The following is a 12369-nucleotide window of genomic DNA, read 5'->3' on the forward strand; positions in this document are numbered from 1 at the left end:
TTTTCCCTTTCAAAGCATTCAACTTTATTTCGAATCTTTTCATTCCGCCTTATCCTGGTTGCACATTTACCCGAAACCACCCTGTTCTTTTCCTCTTAATTCCCATTTTATTTATTTTCCAGCCACGTTCACACTTACCCCTTAAATCGCTTCGTTTAGATAACTAGTTTTCGAAACCAGCGTGAGAAATCGCTTCGTGTTGGTTCGGGCAGGTGCTCCCTGGTTCGGGAAGCAACTTGTCCAAGTTCGCTCGCTTAGAATCGCTTTCAAAACGACAAGGCGGGGAAGTCAAATTGCTCGTATTTTCCAAAATAATATAATACCTTAGTGAGCGATTTTCGAACTATCCTAACTTTTATAATCGCGCAATTTAGGCTTAGGATAACTGGAACGCGCCGCGCGTGCAAAACAAATCTTTCGCGTCGTCAGCGAGCGCTTTTACGTTGTTTATCTGTGTCGCAGCGGACGCGAGTTTTTCAATTTCCCGAAATTTATATATTTTATTAAAAATTAACAACTTAATTTTTATGCGGTTTTCGCCATAAATTTTAGATTTTAACGGGCTATAGGGCTATCTAACTGGTTAAAGCTTGACCGTTCCCCTTTAAAGGCTAGCTGCGTTCTCCTTGTGTTTGTTGCTCCGTAAAGGTGAAAATTGTCCATTATTCTAAACAGTGACTTGGAGGTCCTGGCTCTCGGAAATATTACTTCTTGACGATTTCCTGGGAGGATGATTTATTTAAGCGTTTTCTCTTTTATAAATTATGCTATCTATTAATTTGATTCGGTTTTTTGCGTGTTTGGTTTTCGGGTTTTTTATTTTCTTTGTGACGATGCGTGCCGTCTGGTCGTCGGAATGAAACCGTTAACGTGAGAATTATAGATCAATACGGCAATAGACAGGTAATAAAACGCCCTCGCGGTCACAATGTCCATTTGGACAATTGGGCGCCCACAAAAATTGGTCATGATGAATTTCCGAAACCGTTAAAGGGAGTATGAACTAAATCGAAAAATGGTTTGCTGAAACTCGCAAAGACTTGTTATTAACGTTACTATATAGCAACAACCACCTCAATCTTAAAAAATAAAAAAAAGTTTTAATTCCATGATTAGTTTAATATTGTTTGCAAATTTATATAAAGCCGCATTTTCGCCTCATTTTTTCGAATCTAAAAGTAAAACTAAACCTCTAGACTAGTTTAAACTGATTAACAATGTAACACTATTAATGTTTTGTAGTATGTTTAATGTTATTAGACATTTTATACGAGGAGTAAGACAGTCTCAGATAATCTGTACACCGAGTTCGTGCATTTAGCACTGTTAAAGGTACATAATTTCAAGAGTTCGAGAGTTCCATTTAGCACTGTCAAACCTACGGCAGTGTACACCGAGTTCGCAGAGTGTCTTACCCCTCGATTTTATATCGATAAAAAGTTTTAAAAAAATTAAAAACCCTTAAAAAATATTAAAGATTCATTTTTTTTATTTTTCCGATTTGCGGAAAATATTCTGGAAATTTTTCCGCATTTTATTTTTTGGATAATTAACAACACTTCTATTTTTACACACCAAAATTTTATTAATTCACAGTGCTGTAAATAACAGTCATGCAGGCCCCTAAAGGTTCTAAATAAAAATGGTCCCCATTATGATGTTTCATCAAAATTGGGGCCCCCCTGCTTCGGGTCCGTCGCTTATGCCACTGCTCATAAAACTATTGTTTTGTTATTCTGTTTTTTGTATATTTTTGCTGTATGATCAAGCCTGACAAGAGAGGTGGTACAAATTACATGGGCTGCGGAATTGACGGCTTTTAAAATTCATTTTGCGCGTGAAAATACCTCTACATGTTATGGTCAAAAAAGCACGCAAAGAAGGCTGTGTGCCCAAGACATGTACCTGTAGTGTCGCGCGCTAAAACGTCATTTCAAAATCCGTCATGCAACCTCGGAAAAAAATATCTCCAGTAGTAACGGCTCTCTTGGGTCCCGTAACTTATATTTTACCGGGGCTGGGGTCTACATAACTCTCAGCGGCCCTGTGTATTATTTAGTTTATTTTCTACTCTTTTGTATATTTACGTATAAATACGTTAACCCCTAAAAATTTCCGAACTTTAGGTTGACAGAGTTTTGACTTTTTGAGAAAAATGCCACGATCGAGCAAGTCAATTTCGGACACCCTGTAGAGTAATAGCAGGTTGGATGTCACTCATACAAATAAATGGCGGCCATTGTCAAAACTAAGCCGATGAGATTTCGATGGTCGAAGGGGTCAAGAAGATTTATTGTAAACCTCTGACGATACCTCATATACCAAAAGTAACCAAATACCTTGGCCACTATGCCTTGGCTTTCAACCTAACTTGAGCGATATTTTGTGAAATTAAAAACTTTTTCATGCGTTTTCTCTCCTATATATACACAATACACAAATTAAAGTATTTGCGAAAGTGATTTTGAAACTACACTATTTACAGCTAACATAATAAATAATAGTTAATTAATTAAATTAAAATAAATAAATTATTAATCTACTTATAGATTTCCTATAGTGCCCCTGTATAAGTGCTGAAGTAGCAAAACATCGGTGTTCAGGGAGAAGTCAACAGTACTTGATCTGCTAAAGTTAAGGAATTGAATCGGAACGGGTCACGGGTGTCGTCTTCTCGTTGAAAATTATCATTATCTTTTATTTAAATTATCGTTGATTTTTACTGTATTTTTTACTGGATATAAATAAGGCAGCTGACCAATATGTAGGGAAATAATTATGTAGAATTAGGATACGTTAAATTCGTAAGTATTTATTTTATTCAAGTGAGAATCAACTTGTGTGTGCTTAAGCCTTGGCTTTTCAAATTATTTAAATTTTTATTCGTTGGAATCGATCAAAATGCTTAAAAGCGTACTATAAAGGTTAAGTTTACAATTTTTATAAATTTGGTCACAGTAATTCTAGGTCTGTTTTGTACTGTTGCTATTAATATAGCAGATAATATAATGTAAACACTTGTTGAACTACTTTGAAAATTGTAAATTTGGAGGATAGTAAATGGATTTATCATAAAATAATGTACCTCTCTCGTACCATATATCAGAATACAGATTGTAGTAAAGATGTATTTTTTACAGGTAATTGAGGAGGTTCAGTGATATTTATAAATAGGGCTAATTTATAAATAAAAGTCAAATCTGAAAACGAAAGCTTTTGTCCGGATAATTGGGTGTTTGACCATGTCATTGAGACAAGCGATCCGTTCAAAGTTTCGGTCTGATAAAGGAGATACAATAGATAGAGAAGCCATGGAACATTGTCAGCATGGAGAATCATCGTATGCACATTTGCATGATGATGAAAATTTGACGATCCTATTGGGACAAGAAGGGGTGGAGGTTTGTATAAAATTATTCTTTCAATTATTTTCAGGTATTTTACTCTATATTGCTTTAGATTGCATAGTTTTTATCGTCTTTGCTATTTTATTATTATTATATAATCACTCATTAGTATGCCATACAGATCTTACCCACAACCTTATACAATGAATGTAACATGTATTGATGTTGTTTTCTGATGGTAACTGGTACCGTTGGGAAGGGAATGCCGTGGGAAAAAACATTTGACCACTCTTCTTGTTCGTAGAGTCTTTGACTACTAAGTCTCATTGAAAAATTCAATACTTATAATCATTATTGGCATAGCTGAATGATTATGTTACATACATTATTAAACAAAATTTATAAGGACAATATTTCATAGGAATGATACTAAATTATAATGATGTTACATTAAAATAATTTCCCTTTAATATTATTTTAATATGGTTATATAATTTTAATTTCAGAAAATGTCATCATGCAGCCTATATTTTGTAGATAATTTTCACACTTGTAGAATTTTAACTTCTTCATAGATAGAATTATATGTAGCTATCTCCTTCATAAAATAATAAGACATACAAAAGAATACCATCCTGTAGGGATCATGGTGTAATTTAAAAGCTCCTTGAAACAATCATACTATCCTGTAGGACGACTAAGATGGGGAAAAATTCATCCTTTAAATACGGGTCTCCTCTCTTTTTTTTATTGCTTTTATACTACTACTGTCCAAATAAATGTTTTGATTATAAAATTACTTTTGGCTCTCTGCCATGAATCAATTGGGAGTGTGTGTGTGTCCTACTGCCCATTTTGAAAGTTTTTTCTTCTCTCCTCCCTCTGGAATTTCCTTATCGGGTAGAATTTTAAAGAGCCTTTTCATCTTGATATCTTCGGTGATCTTTTTGGAATAAAGGTTTTAATATAGCCGGCCATTTTCCAATTAGCAGTGTTAAATAGTCTAAATTATGAAGTTTTTTCACGACTTATTTCATCATTATCACCAACAACATGATGGGGTTTGTTTTTTATTTTTAGGATAATATTATTCCTTATTTATTATTTATTATTTGGGCTTATTTACATGATTTTTGTTGTAAAAACTATTTAGATCAATGCTTTATAAATCTCGGTACTGTTTTTATTCATCTTTTAGTATAGCACATCCGAAAAGAATTGCGTGCCTGACACATGCCACGTTATGTTTGAATCGCAATTGAACCAACTGCAGGAACAGTTGGTGGCCACCATGCTGGAAAACCAGCAACTTGGTCAGTTTAAAATTAAATCTGATAATAGGATATTTAGCTTTATTTATTTTATTCATCTTTGGTATAGCCAATGAATTGAAACAATTGCGAGATCAAATGAACGTGGACAGTTTGATGAAACAGTTAGAAAAAGAGAAAGAAAAGTCCCGTTTGTTGATGGAGAAATTACAAGAAAAGGAAACTAAAGAAAAAGAAGTGCCTGTTGGAAGCAAATCTCCGAGGTTTGTAGCTTAGTATTCAGACGGACTTTTTAAAGTTCAGTGCATATTTGATCTTCAATGACCCAAAAGCAATTTTTATTTAAATTTTCAGATTACGAAGACTTGTGAGACGAGAGAAACACTTTGAAAAGAGCCGGTCTCTTGATGTGGGTCCCTCGATCCTGGTTCCTACCACCAGCTCGTCACCTTCTTCCAGTCTGCTCCCATCAGCCAATAATTCTTCCACCACAACTTCCACCTCAAATTTGCCCTCCGTTACGACACCCGATCATGAGGAATGGGAAGATGTCAAAGAAGATCCCATAGAAGAAGAACGTAAGATTGACTTTTCCATGAAAACATACTTTATTTTAAATATCGAAATCCGGCAAAATATCAACACTCCAACGCATGTCCGATTTTTTTATTTCTTTTTTAGACAATACTGAACATTTCTGTGTCAAAAATATTTTGCGGATATGAAAATTAACTGAGATATTAATTTTGTTGAAATTAATGTTTTATAGCATTACTTGCAGCCAAAATTCAGCCCACTTAACTGTTGTAGGTGAAGTAGGATACGAGATGGGCTTAAAAGGAATTAATTAGCAATAAAAGTATAACATTGTACAAGTGGCCAGCGTTCTCTCTTTAAAATTTCAACGGTTTTCCCGTTGTTGTCACAATACCAAAATATGGACACGCGGCGCCACCCCAACCCCATTCTTACTAATCACGATGGGCCGTCTAGCATCACGACCTAGAGGACATATTACCAAGAAAAAATAGAATATACTATATTCCACAAATGGAAAATTTAGTGTATTCTACTACACCATAAATGGAAAAGTTACGCTAGGAAATGTTAATTTTCAAAAATTAGAATCTCAGCGACTTTTTATTTCCGCAAAATAATTTTGACACAGGAATGTTCAGTATCATCTAAAGTATCCAAAAAAAATTATAAAAATTGGTGTGTTGCTATTCACCCCTAAATACTCTTATTTATAAATATTCTATTTGTTTTTTTATTTAGCAGAATGCCTACCAGATGGCACCTTTCACTTAAAGAATTTCTCGTCCCATTATCCGAAACTTGCAACTGGTTGGAGGCAGAGGTTATGGGCCTGGTTACATGCTACCTTCTTGGAGCTAGTTGAAGATTTTACGGAAACAACGCAAGAGGAGGAGGATATTTTTCACGCTACAAGCGCACATCAAGGAGATATGGATATTAAAGAAGGAGATCCCTTAACCGTAAGGAAGCTCAAAGAAAATATTGTTCGTTTTGGTAAGATATCGCACTTTAATATTTCAATGAGACTTTTTTGTGGGATTTGTTTGGAGTATAAACGGGCTTAAATCATATGGAAATTATGTTGAAACTTCATTATTGGGTTAAAGGTAGTGCGACTAAACCAGTTTCAAATGCCATTGACAATATGAACAATTTATTAAGGTGGAAATCCCCTGGTTCCACTTTTCTCGCTTTTACGGTACGATTTTTGGTTTTTTTCAATGGGTGTATGATGAAATTTGTTCAATATTCGAGGAAAAAAATTTAAAGTGAAGCTAAAACTCATTTTCATTTTGGTATCAATATTTCTATCCAAATTGTTTCATCGCAAAACATCACGGATTTTAAAAATTGTATTTATATTTATTATTTTTGTACAACATTCATAATACACTCGCAATACAATTTCTTGCGGAATTTAACGATAACTCATTGAATTTTATATTTAATTGTTTTTTCTGGTGAAATTAGTTGTATATGTACACAATTTACAATGGCTGGTTTCTGCCCCTGATTTTGATGATTGCTAGCGGCCAATTATTGCTCAATTACTTAAGACATAGGTACTTATAGCAATTCCTTAGCTTTAATCCCCTGTGAACTAGTCTTAATCTTAATCTTTATAAACAGAGGCTGGTTCTCTGCGTGGTCTGTTTGTAAAAGAACTGAATTAGAGGTGAAAATTATTCAAATATTTTTTCCACTATGTAAATTATTTTGCATGAGCACAGTAACATTGTAATTTTTTGTAATTGTTTTTGATTATGTTTAAAGCTTCTGATAATATCATCTATTATATTATAAATTATTAAGGCTGGCGAATAGCTCTCTTAGCCTATCGAGACGAATATTATATATTATACCCAAAAATTTTCTAATCAAATACCGACACAAAAAGTAATTTTTGAAAAAGATACCGAATGGCTAGGCTTTATCCAAATATTACCTTGTCAAATAGAGCCAACTGACCAATGACGTACGTTCTTTTATATAGAATTGCCCTATAGATTATTTTATTCTAGACGTCAACCGCCAAGTGAGAGCTCTACCGTAGAAATTTCTTTCACCAAAACAGGTTTTGGCTTCACCCTCCCTATAGACAGCTATGTGGTGGCACAGGCCGATTTAGGAGGCGGGAATAAGAGTATATTAACCGAATATTTACTGAGTAATAGAAATGTTTTTCGATATTCAATCAAATACCAAAAGAGGCGTGAAACGAATATCGAGACGTTTATTAGACTCGATATTCGGTTACTTGGGTTATTCGCCCAGCCTTATAAATAATTTATATTTAATTTTTATTTATAAAATTATGGGGTAGTGAAAACTGCATGAGCCTTATACAAAGAATATTATTAGAGATAAAAAAATTTTATTACCAAAGTTATTTTTTTATAACTAGGAAACTGAAAAAGATATGGGTGTTTCAGATAAGTTCCAACTTGTGTTACATGTGGCCCGAAAAGTGCAGGCACGTATAGTTTTTTTGTATTTAACCTGTGAAAATAGCTTATTTTAACATAATTTTCCTCCTTTAGAATCAACTTGGTCACATCGCCGATTGTTTTGAGAAGCTAAAAAAGTAATATTTTATGTATTTTTGTTATTTAGACGCATTATTTGCGATTGATGATATTGTGATCAGCTATATTTTATATAAATTTTAAGGATTTGATTCAAAAACAAGTTGAGCAAGCCAAATTATTTTTTTTTATGTATATTGTTTTGTTCAGTTATGAATTAAAAATGTTTGTAGTCATTTTCTTTCAATTTTTTCCTCTTTTAGCTTATTCTTATGGAGACAACCTGAAGTAACAACTCATCTCTTCTGCATTGTCTTTTTATCTTTCTTGGCTTCCTGTATCTTCGCTGCCAGCCAGTTATTTACCGCTGCTGGTTTGTTTTTATGACCTCACTTGTATAACTTTCCCTTATTTTACTTTTAATGACACCAACTTTTAATCTTTACAGGTCTTTATTTAGGGATAAAGCTTTTTTTAATAGATTATATATTTTACTTATTCCCGCGTGTCCGTCAAAAACATGACACAACCCAACGAATGTGGAATTCTCTACCAACAGACGCCCAATTTGAGAATTTGAAGAAGAAAAATCAAGCGGAGATTGATAAGGTATGAAGATTTTTTATTAATTGCAGTGAATTGTCTGAAACTAATGTAATATTTTTCAATATTTAATTTTTAGAACCTTCTCTTGAATCAAATTGTAGGAAGTGGTGATATGACTGGCTCTCAGCAATCGCTTACGGCTGAAAACCAATCCTTCTGTGATCTTTTTAGTTTACCTCCGTCAGAGAAACCGCTTTCTTGTAAGTGAAATTGAGGTTTTTTGCAATTTTATTATTAAGTATGCTATTTGTAACTTATTTTTGAACGCAGCTTGGCACAGTGGTAGGCGTTGCACATTGATAAATAAAGATAAATCTTTAACTTCAGCCTTTAAAAATGGCAGGCTGTATCTTACAAATAGGTAAACAGAAATTTCATTCTACTTGATTAGCCATTTTCCAATAATATTAAACATTTGATAACGCTTAATGTTGAATGAATATTGAATAACATTTTTTTTGCTTCTACTAGTTTCCTTTGCTTCGAGCGATCTAAAACAGCCAATGTGAAAAACATTGTTTTGCCCCTTAAAAACATTTTGAAAGTTGAAAAGGTAATGTTTTATTGGGTTTTTGATTTTTCTCTAAAGTTTTCGCTAAAATAAAAATTTCCTGTTAGTCAAAACCATACCCTTGGATGCCAGGTGGCGGAATGGCTCTTGAAGTCATGCTTGAAAAACCAGAAAAGGTATGGTTTCCTAGTTTAAATTTTACTCTAACTAAAAATTGCATAATGAAAAAAAAAATTTTAGACTTATATTTTTGGCGCCATTTTGAATCGTGACGAAACTTATGAAAGCATTATGGATGCTGGCCGAAAAGCGGGTTTAACTTGGGCTCTCAGTCCCACCGCGACTATAACAGAAAAAGTCATAGCTCAACCACCAATTTCCACGGTTTCAACTCCAGTTATTGTGGCTACTCCGGCAACGACTTCCTCCGCCATTACAGTCATACCGGAACAAAATGAGGATATCATCAAAAAAGTAACGTGACCATCTCTATTTATAAAATTAGCTTTTCGTTGGATTAAGAGGCATTCTCTCAAAAATAAATAAGCCTAAATCAGACATCATTTAGAAACATTTTACCCAATTCAGAAAACCCCATTTTTTTACAATGTACAAAAAATGTTTTAACCCAAATGTTTTTAAATTAGAAAACGTAATTTTATTTTAAGTGCCAAATAAGAAATAATTTTATTTGATAAATCTAAAACGTGGTAAAATGAAGCAAACCTTCCTGCCAGCCTGCCAACAAAGGATAAAGCCCTACTTTTTGTCTAAAATTTTAAGCAAAAAAGGAAAAATTGGTGGAAGCCACCAAATAAAAGATTTTAAATTATTTAAGCATAATATTTTAAATGAATTAATTACAAAGACTGATATAAAATTAAAAAACCTAGTTTATCCTTACCTAGCTAATTTGTATTACATCTAAAATAAAAATTATCTAGTTAGTGGACACTTGTTGCTTATAATCAGCTTTATGGTTGGTGCGGGGAAAATAGTTTAAATTAAAATTGTGTCAACTTAGGTGTCTCATTTTGTGTAATCGCAATGGCAGCTGTGTCACCGGTGATTTTTGAGCTTAATCGTATAAAGTTCCCTCAAAAACACAAAAATCCTTTAGGGTCGCGTGTGTAAGGGGAAAATACAGTATTATTAACTTTGGTGTTTGTTATTATTTTTTTTTTGTATCTTTACCATTCCTCACGCTTGGTGTTGAACAAAATGCAATAGCTAAGGTTGGAAAATCGAGACTAGAAGAAAGAACTACTTTATGCAACTGAGAACATACAAAGTTAGCTTAGAGTTAAATTGATACAGACTAATTGTCTGGTTATTTTTTGAGATTTCCTTGATTACAAATTTTCTTTATTTTGTTGGTCTGCTTTGTGTCAACCCACGCTTCATTTGAAAGAAAGTAGGAGAACGCAAAAGCCATATTTCTTGACTTGTATGTTCTCAGTTTTGTAAATAATAATTTGATAAATTCTGTTTCGATTTTCTGCTAAGATATTAGAGCAAAATAATTATTGTAGCTATACTGTGAAAGGGAAAACCAAAAAACAAAAGTTCGATTTCTCATAAAATCAGAAAAATACTTAGCTATGGTATTTTTTTAAACTATCTAACAAATAGTTTAACTTTTTTATTTGTTTATTATTTTATATATAGTTAAGTTTTATTATAAATATATTCCGGTTAATTTTCTTCAAAGAGAAATAATATTAATTTATTTTATATTAGTGTATTTAGTTCAGTTTTTTTATGTTATTTAATATCAGTACATTATACAGACTTTATTATGAAAATTTTACATGGATATATGATTTTAGACATGGAGGTCTGCTCATTTTCTTAATTTATCTTCAATGGTAGCTTCGTATAATGATTTTGAAACTATAAAGTTTGCTTTGAGTACATGCTTGAAATTAAGTAATTTCTAAAAACATAATTAAGCAGAGTTCTATAAGTTGTTATATTTTATCCACTGATGGCCTCCATGAATTATTAAATTATAATTAAATTATATTATATTTGATTTAACTTTTAATTTTAAAATCAAACGTTGTCCATGAAGTAGAATTTGGACTTTTATACGACGTAAGAATAAAGTATACAAAAATAGCGTAAAAATAAGTCCTGAAAAGTATAGTCTAGTCTTTGCTATAATAATATATAAATAAAAGTACATTTTAGACGTACGTATCTATTTTATATTAAATGCTAAAAAATATATTTGACCAAAAATAACGGGAAAACATTCAAAACAATGAATGGATGGTATTGTAAAAAAAAAAATTAAAATAAAATTGTTGTGTACGGTTAGCCGCTATTTTTTATGATATAAATAAAATAAGGTTTCTTCATGGCAACTGAATAATATCTTAAATGGCGTTTTGTGACCATGCTTATCAGAAAACGAAGAAATAAATATAAATGTGTACATCTATTTTAAAATTTTAACAGTGGGAATAATTTGTTGGTATTTGACAATGGAATTGTAAGGAATATGTTTTTCAACCAAAAGAAACTAAATTTATGTAACGTTTTGAAATGCGACATTACATAATATATGAAAAATTCTCACTGTTATATATAAAAAAGAATACCCATGTTGTTGAAAAAAAAATTGTTGCAAAAGTTGTGCTCAAGAATTTAAACATCAAAAATAAAAAGGTGGAGACTAAAATTTAATTTTTTTTTATTTAGTAATATGTGCAGTAAAAATCCGATATTACCCAGAACAAATTCTCAAAAATTTTGGTACTCATGTAACCAATTAACTTAATTAGTTAATTGGTTCCAAGTGGTACTCTTCTAATTTTTTTGTAGTGAGGAGTCTTGGTTTTGTTACTATCTGGGAAATTGGTGGCTCAAAACCATAAAAACTGCCATAACTTTATTTATATTAAACCTCAATTATCTTGCTTCATATTTGAAATGTGGGCTTCATTATTATTATTATTATTATTATTAGTGAAAGGGGTGAAGGGCTAAGGACATGCCCGCTCGCGTACTTCGACCAGAGGTCCATTGTGCAACCCTGAACCTTATGACTTAAGAAGCCCGATATTTGACACAAAACGGAGAATCCTCTTGGCCGGCATATTATAGAAATCGGAAGTTTCCAGCTGATGCATACCAAGATGCTCGAATCTTTGGGCCGCGTAATAATCGCACCTACAAAGCACATGAGAGGCGGTTTCCTTCTCAACCTGACATTGGATCATCACTGATTCCAATCAGGTAAAGATGTATGTTAAGGAGGCAGTGACCTGTTAGTAGGCCAACGACCAACCTAATATAAGACTTGGCAAGCGAGAGCAACTCTTTAGCTCTCTGCCTAGAGGGGCCCGAGATAAACTCTTTAGCCTGCCTTTGGCCATCCACCTCAAGCCAAAGCTTGAGTTGACGGTCAGTCATAGAATTAGAGATAAGGCCACAAACTATGCTAGAGGGGATAGGAATGGCAGGTTCAGGACCAAAGAACCCAGCCTCTGCCCCCTTCTTGGCTAAGACATCGGCCTTTTTATTACCATAGAACCCCCGATGGCCAGGAGCTGAACTTTATT

At 33.0% G+C, this 12369-nt stretch overlaps 1 protein-coding gene across 3 annotated transcripts; it reads left to right on the plus strand.

Annotated features, from left to right (window-relative positions):
* Nucleotides 1–2243: 2243 nt before the first annotated feature.
* LOC149966355 (GRAM domain-containing protein 4-like) lies at nucleotides 2244–11427 on the plus strand. 3 transcript variants are annotated; one of them, XM_090153341.1, is made up of 19 exons: nucleotides 2244–2327; nucleotides 2550–2804; nucleotides 3141–3401; nucleotides 4546–4660; nucleotides 4728–4881; nucleotides 4973–5196; nucleotides 5900–6151; nucleotides 6265–6356; nucleotides 6629–6720; nucleotides 6788–6833; nucleotides 7563–7631; nucleotides 7699–7742; nucleotides 7947–8056; nucleotides 8132–8292; nucleotides 8366–8489; nucleotides 8560–8650; nucleotides 8761–8842; nucleotides 8908–8976; nucleotides 9041–11427. In XM_090153341.1, exons 3-19 carry the CDS (start codon nucleotides 3243–3245, stop codon nucleotides 9281–9283), a joined length of 2127 nt encoding a protein of 708 aa, XP_090009467.1. In that variant the 5' UTR covers nucleotides 2244–2327; nucleotides 2550–2804; nucleotides 3141–3242; the 3' UTR covers nucleotides 9284–11427. The 3 variants fall into 3 exon arrangements, with proteins under 3 accessions (XP_090009467.1, XP_090009460.1, XP_090009472.1); XM_090153334.1 differs by having other exon boundaries at nucleotides 2246–2327; nucleotides 5897–6151; XM_090153346.1 differs by lacking the exons at nucleotides 2244–2327; nucleotides 2550–2804; nucleotides 3141–3401 and adding an exon at nucleotides 4325–4408 and having other exon boundaries at nucleotides 5897–6151.
* The last annotated feature ends 942 nt before the right edge of the window (nucleotides 11428–12369 follow it).

The sequence above is a fragment of the Leiobunum rupestre genome, chromosome 1 (assembly GCF_980474605.1).
Source record: "Leiobunum rupestre chromosome 1, qqLeiRupe1.1.hap1, whole genome shotgun sequence".
Taxonomy (NCBI): Eukaryota; Metazoa; Arthropoda; class Arachnida; order Opiliones; family Sclerosomatidae; genus Leiobunum; species Leiobunum rupestre.

Excerpts from the sequence above, each read along its gene's own strand:
- LOC149966355 (XM_090153334.1), top strand. The coding sequence starts at position 3,243 with ATGTCATTGAGACAAGCGATCCGTTCAAAGTTTCGGTCTGATAAAGGA. Across the intron at positions 4,882-4,972 it reads GTTGGAAGCAAATCTCCGAG|ATTACGAAGACTTGTGAGAC; the intron begins GTTTGTAGCTTA and ends TTAAATTTTCAG. Across the intron at positions 8,977-9,040 it reads TGCTTGAAAAACCAGAAAAG|ACTTATATTTTTGGCGCCAT; the intron begins GTATGGTTTCCT and ends AAAAAATTTTAG.